The sequence below is a fragment of the Neovison vison genome, chromosome 13, assembly GCF_020171115.1.
Source record: "Neovison vison isolate M4711 chromosome 13, ASM_NN_V1, whole genome shotgun sequence".
NCBI lineage: Eukaryota > Metazoa > Chordata > Mammalia > Carnivora > Mustelidae > Neogale > Neogale vison.
Genome location: NC_058103.1, coordinates 132,590,757 through 132,603,046, shown reverse-complemented (window position 1 = coordinate 132,603,046; position 12,290 = coordinate 132,590,757). Strand labels below are relative to the sequence as shown.

Sequence of the window (12,290 nt, the reverse complement as noted above, 5' to 3'; positions counted from 1 at the left end):
AGCATAGTACATGCCAAAAAGGATACATAAAAAGAAATCCACACTTAGACATAATACGCAAAAACCTCAGAACACTAAAGGCAAGTAGATGGTTTTAAAAGGCCTTAAAGAGTAAGGACAGGGGTGCCTGGGTGGCATATTAGGTTAAGCACCTGCCTTTGGCTCAGGTCATGATGTCAGCATCCTGGGATTAAGCCCCACGTCAGGCTCCCTCCTCAGTGGGAAGCCTGCTTCCCCTACCACCCTGGCCCCTGCTTGTACTTTCTCTCGCTCACTCTGTCTCTGAAACTTAAAAAAAAAAAAAATCTTAAAAAAAAGCCATAAAAGAGCACATGGGTGGCTCAGTTGGTTAAGCCACTGCCTTCGGCTCAGGTCATGATCCAGGGAGTCCCAGGATCTAGTCCCACATTGGGCTCCCAACTCCGTGGGGAGTCTGCTTCTCCCTCTAACCTTCTCCCCCTCATGATCTCTCTCACTCTCAAATAAATAAATAAAATCTTTTACAACAACAAAACAAACAACAAAAGAATGAAAAAGGGTAAGCACAGCTTCCTGCCTCAAGGAACAGCAGTTAAAAGGACAGCCAACTTCCTGATGGTCGGGGCGGGAACCTGTTGATGGTGGAATACTGTTTTCAGCCTATTGAGAGGAGAAACCATCAACCTAGAACCCTGTACCCAGCAAAACTACTTTTCAAGCATGAAGGTGAAGTAAGACATTTCTAGATTAAAAAAAAAAAAAATGGAATTGACTACTAAAATATCTGCACTAAAGGAACCTCTACGTCAAGGGTTCATAGCAGCCTAGGGAAGCCTGGGGAGCCCATCTCAGAATAAGGCTTTCTAATGCATAAAATGAAATAGATAGGATTATAGAGGAAACCAATTACTTTGAAATCTTTTAAAATCCAAATATTCTAGAAATGTGTTATAAAAACACATATGCTGCTTTATTAACTCATTAAATAACACAGTCCAGTTGCGGGTTTTGAGTAAATAGCCTGGTGGAAGGCTGCATCACACAGGGCAGGACCAGTTTGAATGGGTTCCAAGCATATATATAGTAATTTGCGTCAAAAAAACACTCACTACAGAAGAGATTGTGTTGTATTTTTTTTAAAAGATTTTATTTATTTATTAGAAAGACAGAATCACAAGTAGTCAGAGAGGCAGGCAGAGAGAGAGAGGAGGAAGCAGACTCCCCGAGGAACAGAGAGCCCAATGCGGGGCTCCATCCCAGGACCCTGGGATCATGACCTGAGCCGAAGGCAGAGGCTTTAACCCACTGAGTTACCCAGGTGCCCCCAGACTGTGTTGTATTTTGCTTGGATTTTCTTTTGACTCACGGGTTATTTGCAGTATCTTAAAACAGTTTCCTTTTTTCTTCTTTTTTCTTTGATCAGGCTGTCTTTCCCATCAGTGTCTAGTTTTGCTTTTATGCATTGAGAGAATGAAAGCTACAGATTTCTTTTCTATCATGGAGGAAGTAGACTGAGAAGGAGAGTGGCGTTCCTTGTGGATGTTTTGAGTTTGATGTATTGATGAAGCCTCCAGCGGAAAGTGGTGTGGAGAAAGTCAGGACTGCCGGTGGGAGTGAATGGTTGGGAGAGAGATGGGTTTGGGGTTGTTCTGAGAGAAGGGGGTAGAAGCCATGGAGATGGGGTGGATGGGAAGGCATGTATTTTTCTCAGAAGGGAGCTGAGATGGACACAGATGGACACAGAAGGCATAATGGAGTCAGCCCTGCCTTGTGGCCCCAGGGAGACCCAGACACAGAAAACCACCCAGAAAGAAAAGCAAATGTAGGTCGGAATAAGTAGGAGGATCCCCTACTCCATGAAGGAGAAGGAAGCATTTTGCATGGCACAGGTCTGAAGTCTGGAAGACGTGGGGAAGTGGGCTAGGTAGACTTCATTCATTTCAGGAAGCTCAGAATATTATTTGCCCCATTTTTGCAACAACAGCTCTTTTTCCAGAAAGTGGTGAAGCCTGGCTTCTTAGGGGTTAATTGATGCCACAGTAGCTATTAGAAAATCCTGCCATATGTTTTGTGAAATAATTGGATTGGCTTTCAAGTCTGCATTCTAGAAGGACTCGCTTCCTTACCTAAAATGTTGCATTATCATTTGCCTTTGAACCAGAAGAGGAGCTCGGAAGAAAATTCTTGATTTGGGACAATGAAAGGACTTTTCGATCTTAGAGGACAGGATTTAAAGAGCTAATTTCTTCCAGCCTCTGTGTTCAGACAGCAGTACCAATCCAACAGGAAGGCCTTTGGCTCTAAAGATGCCATTACTTCCTGGCAGTCTATTATCCCCTTTCGTTGCCCTCAACAGCAGGAAATTCTGTCTCATTTTTAATATTATCACTTGCCTCTATTTATGCTGGGCAGCAAGTGGAGAAAAAAAAAAGTGGGTTTGTGTCCTTTTAACAACTTGCAGGTGCTCAAAAAGTTAAGCTTCTCTCTCAGCAATATCACGCCTTTGACATTCTTTTTTGGCTTTTCTTTCACAGCTATTTAATTATATGTTACTCTTCTCTGACCCTCTTCAATGTCTTCATATTCTGTGTAAACTGTGGACTTTGAATAACGATATCGGCAAATTAAATGGGACAAAGGTTTCATGAGAGGCAGTAATTTCACGGCTAACTAGCTCAATGACCTCGTCCCTCACCAACGTGGTACAAAATAAACCCGCAGAAGTACCAGAGTGGCAGAACATGCAACAATAATTTTCACCGGTAGTGGGAATTGAGCAAAAAAAAGTTCAAACTAAGACCCGGTCATTTCTGAGGGGAGCTATGCTCCTCTCTTCTATGATGCCAAGTGGACCAGAGGAGGCCTCCTCTGGTTCTCTGGTGTTCTGGTTTTCTAGATCTGTGGTCAGGGAAGTCTGCTTCTTCTGAAGAGACATGGGGAGAGAGTGCACGTTTGAAAACAAGAATACAATATTCCACTCTTCATTATTAACATTAGTGTATTAATAAGCGCGAGTGGCCATAACAAAGTATCACAGACTTGGTGGCTTGACTAACAGGAATTTATTTTCTCACAGTTCTGGAGGCCAGAAGTCTGAGATCAGGGTTGGGTTCTGGTGAGGGCCCCTTTCCTGTCTTACAGGCTGTTGAAACCTCGCAGTGTCCTCATGTGACCTTTCCATGGTGTGCACATGTTGGGAGAGAGAGAGAGAAAGAGAGATAGTAGAGAAATCTTTCTCATCCTGTCAGGCCACCATCCCATCATGAGGGCCGTACCCCTTATAACATAATCTAACCCTAATTACCTCCTAAAGGGCTTACATCCAAATACCATCACACTGGAGGGTTAGGACTTCATCATATGTATTTAGTCCATCATAAGGACATTTAGTCCTTAATAAATAGTTTTCTACCGCTGTGTCACAAGGTACCACAAATTTTATAGCTTGACACAGCAACATTCAGAGTTTTTGTAGGTCAGGAGTCTGGACATGGCCTATCTGAGTCAACTGGCCAGGGTCTTAAAAGGCTGCAGCGTGTTGCTGGGGCAACATCGTTGTAAGTGTCACTGAGTAGGACCACAGGAGTGATAGCCCATCATACTGATATAAAGGGGAGGGCTTTATACAAGCCCATGGATTATCAGGGATTATCTAAAGATTTACATGCCACAGAGTTTGATGGTTTTATTTTTTCCCTTTGTGTAGGGGAATTGGATCCATCTGTAATTACAGTTCTCAGTGATACTTAGAAAATGGAACATTTTCTTCAGTAAAGCAAACTGCCCATACTTGTTGGAGGTAAAATTATTTGAGGGGATTCATGGAATGATAACTGTGGGATGGAGGCAAGGAAGGTCAAGAATTTTTACTGTAACCTAAGGTAAATGATTATTAACTAACTTCCTTTGTGTTTATAAATGCCTGTTCTCTGGAGGTTTGTGGGTTTCCCAATAATATGTCTGTTATAAGCAACTTGGCCACTGTAGACATTTGATAGTTTTATAAACTTCAACTTAGAAGAAAAGATCAAGGAGTTCTGTTTGAGCTTATTAAACATGGCTTGAGAGGTCTGGTGGTAGTTTAGGGATTTAGTGGGGCCCCATGTACTCATGAATACATAGGCCCTTCCTGAGTAAGGAGGAGTTGGGCCATGTCTTAAAGAATAGGTAAAATTTTTTATGGTAGAAATGGGAAGTAGAAGACAGAGTATAAACACATGTTTTCTGGAAAGTGTACCTTCCCGTCCTCTACCCAGGCTTTATTTGGTTCAGGCTGGTGCTGCCTCAAGGGAAAACAGAGGGCGCTCTTTGGAAATCATATCCTAAGGAGAAGGCAGGGTCAGGGCCAGCTGGGCTGGGGCCATCTCTAGGATTTAGATTTGAGAGATCGGGAGGAGGGGTGCCATTGTGGGAGGAGAGATGACAAGAGGGAGAGTGGTTTGGGTATAAAAATGAAGAGAGAGGTTATAGACCTTGTGGGTGAAGAACAAGGGACTGGGGCTCAGAGAGACACAGGAAAATAGTCATCAGGGATTTCCATATAGGTTGCAGCTGGGTGGCATCATGAAGAGAGATTTGGGAGATGGGAAAGTGTTCGTAAATACTATTTGTTGATATTGAGTATGTTTGCCAAATGCATGCATCAAGAAAGAGTATATATGTGACGTGCTTGGGAGCAGAGCCATGTTGAGCTCTTTGGTTCATTTTGTTTGTTTGTTTGTTTGTTTTGTGTGTTGTGTGTGAGTAAGATTCAGCAGTCTTGGAGGACAGGTCTTAGGGAGTGGGAAGGGAAGAGAGGGGGGAGGACCTGATGGAGCAGAGAAGGGAGGACATCTGGGGAGTGATGCAAAGCCTAGTGGAGAGGGAGCCTCCCACAGGAGGGTGTGGTTAACCTCAGGTCTTCAAGCTGATCACTGCACTAGTGTGTTGCACTCAGCGACCCCTCTGGTGACCTTGGGAAGTGTGTGGGCAAGTGGTGAGGGCTGAAGCCAGATGGCAGTGGGGAGGGAACAGTTGTGTCTCTGTGATCTGTTGGGCCCTGCCTGTCCCAAGGAGCTTGGGAATGGAGGGATCCATGGCTAGCATGTGCCTCAGGGATTGTGGGCCAGGAGCTGAGGGGTGGTTCTCCTGAGAGAGAAGACACAATGATCCTCATGGGGTTAGGGAGACATGGAGGAGCCAGGGTGGGAGGAGTGGCTGCTAGAAGAGGTCCTGGAGGGGACTCGCTCAGTGGGACCTGGAGCCATGTAGGCCAGTATGTGGGAAGCTGGGGACGTCGTCCAGTGGCACCGCCTCCTGGTGACTTGGGAAGCTGTCAAGGGGACCAAGTGCGGGAAAGGAGAGGAGCCTGCCAGGTCTGCTGTGCCCGGCACCCATGCGCAGAAGGAAAGTAGCCAGGTGACTGGCAAGGGGGGAGCGCCGCCTTTCCCCAAAGTAGGGTTTATAGTCCTCCCTGTGATTTTTAAGTCACAAAGCCAAAAAACTCACAGGAACAGAGTGGAGAAAATGCTCTTCCGGCAAGTGTGTCCAGTCCTGGGCCCATCCATACAGAGCCTAAGTGATCTCTCAGGAGTTCCCGGTGGTCTCAGAGGCCCATGTGCCACCCACAGTGGCTGCAGGGTGAGCGTCCAGGTGGACAGCAAGCTTCATTGTCCCCCTGCTCCTGTACTTGAGCTGAATTCTAGAAGTAGTCCGTTTTCTAGCTGAGATGGTCAGGACTGTGTTGATGGTCGGTTAGAGGTTTCCGAAGAGTCTTACCTTCCTGTACTGTTTGTCCTTGCAGGTGCTGTTGTCAGGGCTCATTGGCGTCGTCTCCTGGAAGAGGCCTCTCTCGCTGGTGGTAAGTCTGCACCTGTCTCCACGGCATCCGGGGAGCAGGGCCCTCCCTGCGGGGGTGTGAGCACTTTAAAGGTACCAGCAAAGAGAGTTCTGGCTACTTTAATGAAAGCGGGACAGAGACCTTGATAGACCTGGAACCTCTCAATGCAGAGAGGCTCTTAGGTAACAACCAGGGCATATCCTACCTTCTGTCCTTTGGAGAGTAGCTGTCTGGTGCTCATCTGAGATGCTCATGGGGTGTCCTCTTCATTTGTTCTGTTTGGGTTCTGGGAACAAAGACATTTTAGTAAGTGTCAGTATAAGCATTTTCTCTCGGTGTGTAAACATATTATTGCACATGTGTATGTGCGTGGATGAGCCCATGGGCAGCCCCTCCTTTATCAGAGCTCAAGAAATGTCAGCCGCGTGTGTGTTTTGGGGACTGAAACTCAGTGTTTCAGAGGAGGGTGTTTATTTGCTCCAAAGGCACAGGGGTGTTGCTGGAACCCCTTCTCCCATGGCCACAGCCCCATGCTGGGGAGGAGCAGGCCACACAGGAGATGGAAAGAATGGGATGGTTTTTCCATCGGGCAAGTAGCCTGAGCAGATTCATGTGTATTGATTTGTATGCATGTTTTTCTCAGGGTGTACATTAATATATTTATGTGTCCATGTCAGGGCCAGACGAAGAGGTTTTCTGGGTTTTGATGGATAATGAAAAAACACGGCATGGCTTTTTTTCTCTTTTGTAGGCATCAATTATTTAAAATCTCTTCTTTAAGTGATTAGGTTTGGAGATAATGACATGTACTAAATATTAATGGAAGTAGAAAAATCCCACAAATCTGCCTGTTGTAAACACCTTCCCCTCCCGAGAGTAACCACAGCATCCTGAGGAGGCATCGGGAAGAGAGTGGCATTAATTCAGTGAGCCTCTTCTCCTATGACTTGTTGAGAAATTTCCTTTAAAAAAAAAAGTTTTTTTTTTTTAATGTAGAAAGTATCAAACATGCACACAAGTCGAGAGAGAAGCTAGTATAATGAATCCCTGTAGACCCCCCCCCCATCTGTCTTCTGCAAATATCAACCTTGGCCTGTCTTATTTGATCCAAGCCCCTTGCTGGAGTATTTTAAAGTAAATCACAACTAGTGTGCCAAGGACCTGACTCCACTGTGCAGAGGAAAATGGTGGTGGACATACCAGCTGTGGGGCAGATGCCCGTTGGCTGTGCTTTTGGGCTCCCTTCGGGGACACGGGGCCAGCCTGTTCCATTCCTCCTCACCTGCCCTGATGAAACAGGCCAAGGAAGGCCTCTTGTGCTGGCTGCCAAGTAAGGAAAAGCCACAATGGGGCGGTGGTGAGCACTTTCTCCCATTCATTTATTTCTACCCAAGCCCCAGGTAGGAGAGGAGGGCCTCCCCATGCTCAACTGACCACTTTCTTTACTTAGGGAGGTAAGGGATGGGTTAGGATAACACTAGGTGCTGTCACAAAGCCCAGACTGTCAGTGGCCTAACATGGCACGAGTTAAAAACCCAAAAGCTCAGCCAAAGGACATGCTTCTTCTTGAGTGGTCATTCCAGACAGTGGAATGGATCCCCCTCACAGGGGATCCAGAGACCCTGGTTGCTTCCTTCTAGAAGGGACTCTACCGTTCCCTAGGTTTGTGGACTCATTTCATTTTAGTAGAACGGGAAAGGCAATGTGGATGGGCTTAAATGTGATCCTCATTGCTCACACGTCAAACCACTGTGGAGGGCCTGTCACATGGCCCTTTTGGGCCGGGTAGGAAGCTGGAAAAGGTAGTCCCTTCCTGAACTTCCCAGTAGCAGCTCCATACTATGTAAAGAGGTGGGTGGGAATTTTGGTAGAAAATTGTTCCTCTCTACGGTGAGATCATTCTTCTCTGTTGACCAGGACAATACAGTCTTTTTTATTTAAATTCAATTAGCCAACGTAGAATACATCATTAGTTTCAGATGTAGCATTCAATAATTTATGAGTTGTAACAATACAGCCTTTTGATTCATTAGTAAAAACTCACTCTAGACTCAGCTAGAACTGAGGAATCGATGAATTCTTTTTTCCCAATCTAGAATTAAGGAATTCTTTTATCCCAAGCTCCTGTTTCTATCCTCTACCCTAATGATAGTGTTTCCTTCTTCCCGGAGCTATAAAAGTGAAGGAGCCACTCTGGCCATTTTGGTTCATTTCCAGGGGTCTCACCACCACTTCCTGTCCCCGCGAAGAATTCCCCCTCCCCCCCCCCAGAGGGAGTTGCCCTCTCTGAAGGAGGGTGTCTGTCTCTCTGGGTGGTTGGAAGAGGCAGTGTTGGGCTCTGCCAATCCAGGATCCGCAGCGCCATGCCCCACGCTCGCGGGGGCTGGCAGGTGAGGACAGCCATGTGTGGGCATGCTGAAGGCAGGGTTTTGGTACCGTCACTGGTCTGCTGGCAGTGCCTTTCCTCTGAAGGGCTGGTCTGTGGGGTCATATCCTAATCTCTGCTGCATGTCCTTTCTTTCCATCAGTCCAATCTTATAAAACACAATGGGATGAGGAACGGTATCCTTTTTGCCTGGAGTGACTGGTATGCTGGTGGGGAGACTGTGTTAGGAAAAAGCAAGGGAGAAGGGGCAGCAGGCTGTCTGAGAGGACAGGAAGGAAGGTTGCCCCTTCCAGGCTGGTGAATATGATGCCAGAGGGAAAACGAGGAGAAAAATACTGGGACTTTTTTGCACTGGTATTTTATAAGAGCCTTTCATAATGCTGGAAAGTGATAATAGCTATTTCAGTAGAGAATATGTATTTTTGCATTAATGTGGTTCTTTTCTTCTTTTTAAATTGAAGTATAGTTAATATATACTTATATTAGTTATATAGTATCAGGTTATATTGTTATATTAGTTCATAATTATTATATGATACAATATTTCAGATATACAATAGAGTGATTCAACAGTTGTGTACATTACTCAGTGCTCATCATGGTAAGTGTACTCTTAGTCCCCATCACCTATTTCAACTACCCCCCATCCACCTCTCTTCTGCTAACCACCAGTTAAGAGTCTTGTTTTTTTGTCTCTTTTTTCCTTTGTTTGATCATTTGTTTCTTAAATTGCACATATGAGTGAAATGATACGCTATTTGTCTTTCTCAGTCTGACTTGTTTCACATTATATTCTCTAGGTCTACCCATGTTGTTGCAAATGCAAGATCTCAGCCTTCTTTATGGCCAAGTAATAGTCCTTTGTGTATATTTACCCTTTTTATTTATCCATTCATTTGTGGACAGACAACCGGGTAGATTCCAGATCTTGGCTATTGTAAATAATGCTGCAATAAACACAGGGATGCATATGTCTTTTCCTTTGGGTGAATACCCAGTAGTGGAATTACTGGATCATATGGTAATTGTATTTTTAATTTTTTAAGGAACTTCCATTCTGTTTTCCACAGTGGTTGCACCAGTTTACATTCCTACCAATAGTATGCAGGGGTTCTTTTTTCTCTACATCCTCCTCAACACTTGTTATCCCTTGACTTTTTGGTTCTAGCTATTTTGATGGGTGTAAGGTATACCTCATTGTGATTTTGATTTGCATTTCTCTGATGATTAGTGATGTTTAGCATCTTTTCATGTGTCTATTGATCGATCTTCTTTGGAAAAATTCTATTCCCTGGTCCTTTGCCCATTTTTAAATCAGATTATTTGCTTTTTGGTATAGTATGTATATGTCTTCTATATATTTTGAATATTAACCCCTTATCAGTTATATTATTTGCAAATATCTTCCCCATTCAGTAGGTTGCCTTGTCATTTTGTTGATGCTTTCCTTCAGTATGCAAAAGCTTTTCATTTTGATGTAGTCCCAATAGTTTAATTTTGCTTTTGTTTCATGGCCTGGAGACACATTTCTAGAAAAATGTTTCTGTGGCTTAAGGCAAAGAAATTACTATGATTTCTACTAGGATTTTTATGGATTCAGGTCTCATATTTAGGTCTTGAATATATTTTCAGTTTATTTTCATGTATGGATAAGAAAGTGGTCCACTTTCATACTTCTGTATATAGCTGTGCAGTTTTCCCAGCATTATTTGTTGACAAGGCTGTCTTTTCCCCATTATATGTTCTTATCTCCTTTGTCACAAATTAATTGGCCATATAATCATGGTTTTATTTCTGGGCTCTCTATTCTGTTCCATTAATCTAATTGTCTCCATTAATCTAATTGTCTATTTTTATGCCATACCATGCTTTACTTTTGATTACTACCATTATCAGCTGATACGTCAGCTTTGTTCTTCTTTCTCGGGATTCCTTTGGCTTTTTGGGGTCTTTTGGGATGCTATACAAATTATAGGATTATTTGTTGTAGATCTGTGAAAATGTTGGTATTCTGATAGAGATTGCATCAAATCTGTAGATTGCTTTGTGTAGTATGGACATTTTGACAATAGTAGTTTTTCTAATCTGTGAGCATGGAATAGCTTTCCATTTGTTCCATTGTGTCATCTTCAATTTCTTTTATCAGTGTTTTATGGTTTTCAGAGTAGAGGTCTTTCACCTCTTTGATTATGGTATTTTATTATTTTTGGTGCAGTTATAAATGGGCTTGTTTTCTTAATTTCTCTTTCTGCTACTTATCGCTATATAGAAATCCAACAGATTTCTGTATATTGAATTTGTATCTACAACTTTACTGAATTCATTTATCACTTCTAGAAGTTTTTTGGTGGAGTCTTTAGGGTTTTCTATATATATCATGTCATTCGCAAAGAGTGAAAGTTTTACTTTTTCTTTACTAATTTAGATGCCATGTATTTCTTTTTCTTGTCTGATTGTGGCAGGTAGAACTTCTAGTAATTTGCTGAATAAAAGTGGTGAGAGTGGACATCCTTGTCTTGTTACTGACATTAAAGGGAAAGCTCTCAGTTTTTCACCATTGAGTATGATGTTAGCTGTTGGTTTTTCATATAAGGTCTTTACTATGTTGAGGTATGTTCCCTCTAAACCTACTTTGTTGAAAGTTTTCAACATGAATGGATGTTGTACTTTTTCAGATGTTTTTTGAGATGACCATAAAAATATTTTAAAATTTTTATTTATTTATTTTTTCTTTTCAGTGTTCCAGATTTCATTGTTTATGCACCACACCCAGTGCTCCATGCAATATGTGTCCTCCATAATACCCACCACCATATGGTTTTCATCCTGTCTCTTGTTAATGTAATATATCACATTGATTGATTTGTGAGTATTGAACCACTGGAATAAATCTCACATTTTTATGATAAATAATTTTTAAATAAATTGTTGGCTTCTGTTTGCTTTATTTATTTGTTGGGGATATTTGCATCTATGTTCATCAGAGATATTAGCCTGTAGTTTTCTTTTTGTTTGTAGTGTCTTTGTCTGGTTTTTGTGTCTGGGTAATGCTGGCCTCAGAATGACTTTGGAAGCTCTTCCTCCTCTTCTGTTTTTTGTAATAGTTTGAGAAGTGTCTCCTGTGGTTGAGATAATTGTCTTCCTTACATTAAACTATAAAAGATTCTATATTATGATAGATTACAATTAGGAATAAAATTCTATAGCTCTGATTTAAATAATTTTTGAAAGATTCAGTGGAACATCTTGTGATTGCTTATTTATCAATAATGGAACTAGCCTCAGACATAATCACAGGTAGTGTAATTTAAAAAAATTTTGAGTGAACTACTGTTTACATTTTATATTATACTGTTTGAGGAATCTGGCTTTTGGTTTACTTTTATTTGAGGAGTCTGGCTTTTTGGTTTACTTTAATCGCAAAATTTTTATCAACCAAGTTGGGAATGTGTATCAGTAAAGGTTTGATCAAACAAATAGAACCTCTAGGAGCTAACAGCAAGCATCTCTGTGAGTCAGATTCCTCTGAGTACTGCTTTGGCCCCACTGACACTCAGTAACTATAACCACATGGTCCTTGGTAACATAGTGCTGTCACTTGGTCCCTGCCATCCTGGAATCCCATAATCCTTATTGCATTTAGGGAACCTAGTTTGATTGTAGCACAGATATTTCCAATCTAATTTTTGGCCTGCAGAGAAGAGGTATCACAAAGCTCTTCAAGGATGTTGGAGTTCATCTCACAGATTTCTTATAGTAGTGGTAAGAAGTGTGTTCCCTGGATCCTACAGGACAGGCAAGCAAGTCTTATGGGATCAGTGCATATTCTTATTCCAGTCTCCTTAAGCCTTTAGATCTCTTCCTTTTACAGTATACCAAGGAAGTCTGGCATTTCAACTTCATTTAGAGTACCTCCACCTTTGGATTCATATGTTAACAAACTGAACAAACTTTTTTTTAAACTCCTCCAGCTAAACATTGAATGTTAGGATCTCTGCTTAGCAGATAGAAATAAATCTGGCCTGATTCTACTCTATATTCCTTCTACCTTGATCCTCCATCATTAATAGTAAGTCCTAAGGTTGTCCCCAGTCTCCAACTGTAAGA

The 12,290-nt window shown here is 42.4% G+C and overlaps 1 protein-coding gene across 4 annotated transcripts in view; it reads left to right on the top strand.

Annotated features, from left to right (window-relative positions):
- The window catches only part of FAM189A1 (family with sequence similarity 189 member A1), a 489,761-nt gene that overhangs the window by 204,073 nt on the left and 273,398 nt on the right, over positions 1-12,290 (top strand). For 3 of the 4 annotated variants that reach the window (XM_044231808.1, XM_044231807.1, XM_044231810.1), the window contains exon 2: positions 5,762-5,818. In XM_044231808.1, coding sequence (XP_044087743.1) covers positions 5,762-5,818 — 57 coding nt within the window. Of the gene's footprint in view, positions 1-3,760; positions 3,779-5,761; positions 5,819-12,290 lie in introns of those variants that run through there. The other variant, XM_044231811.1, reaches the window with a different exon arrangement.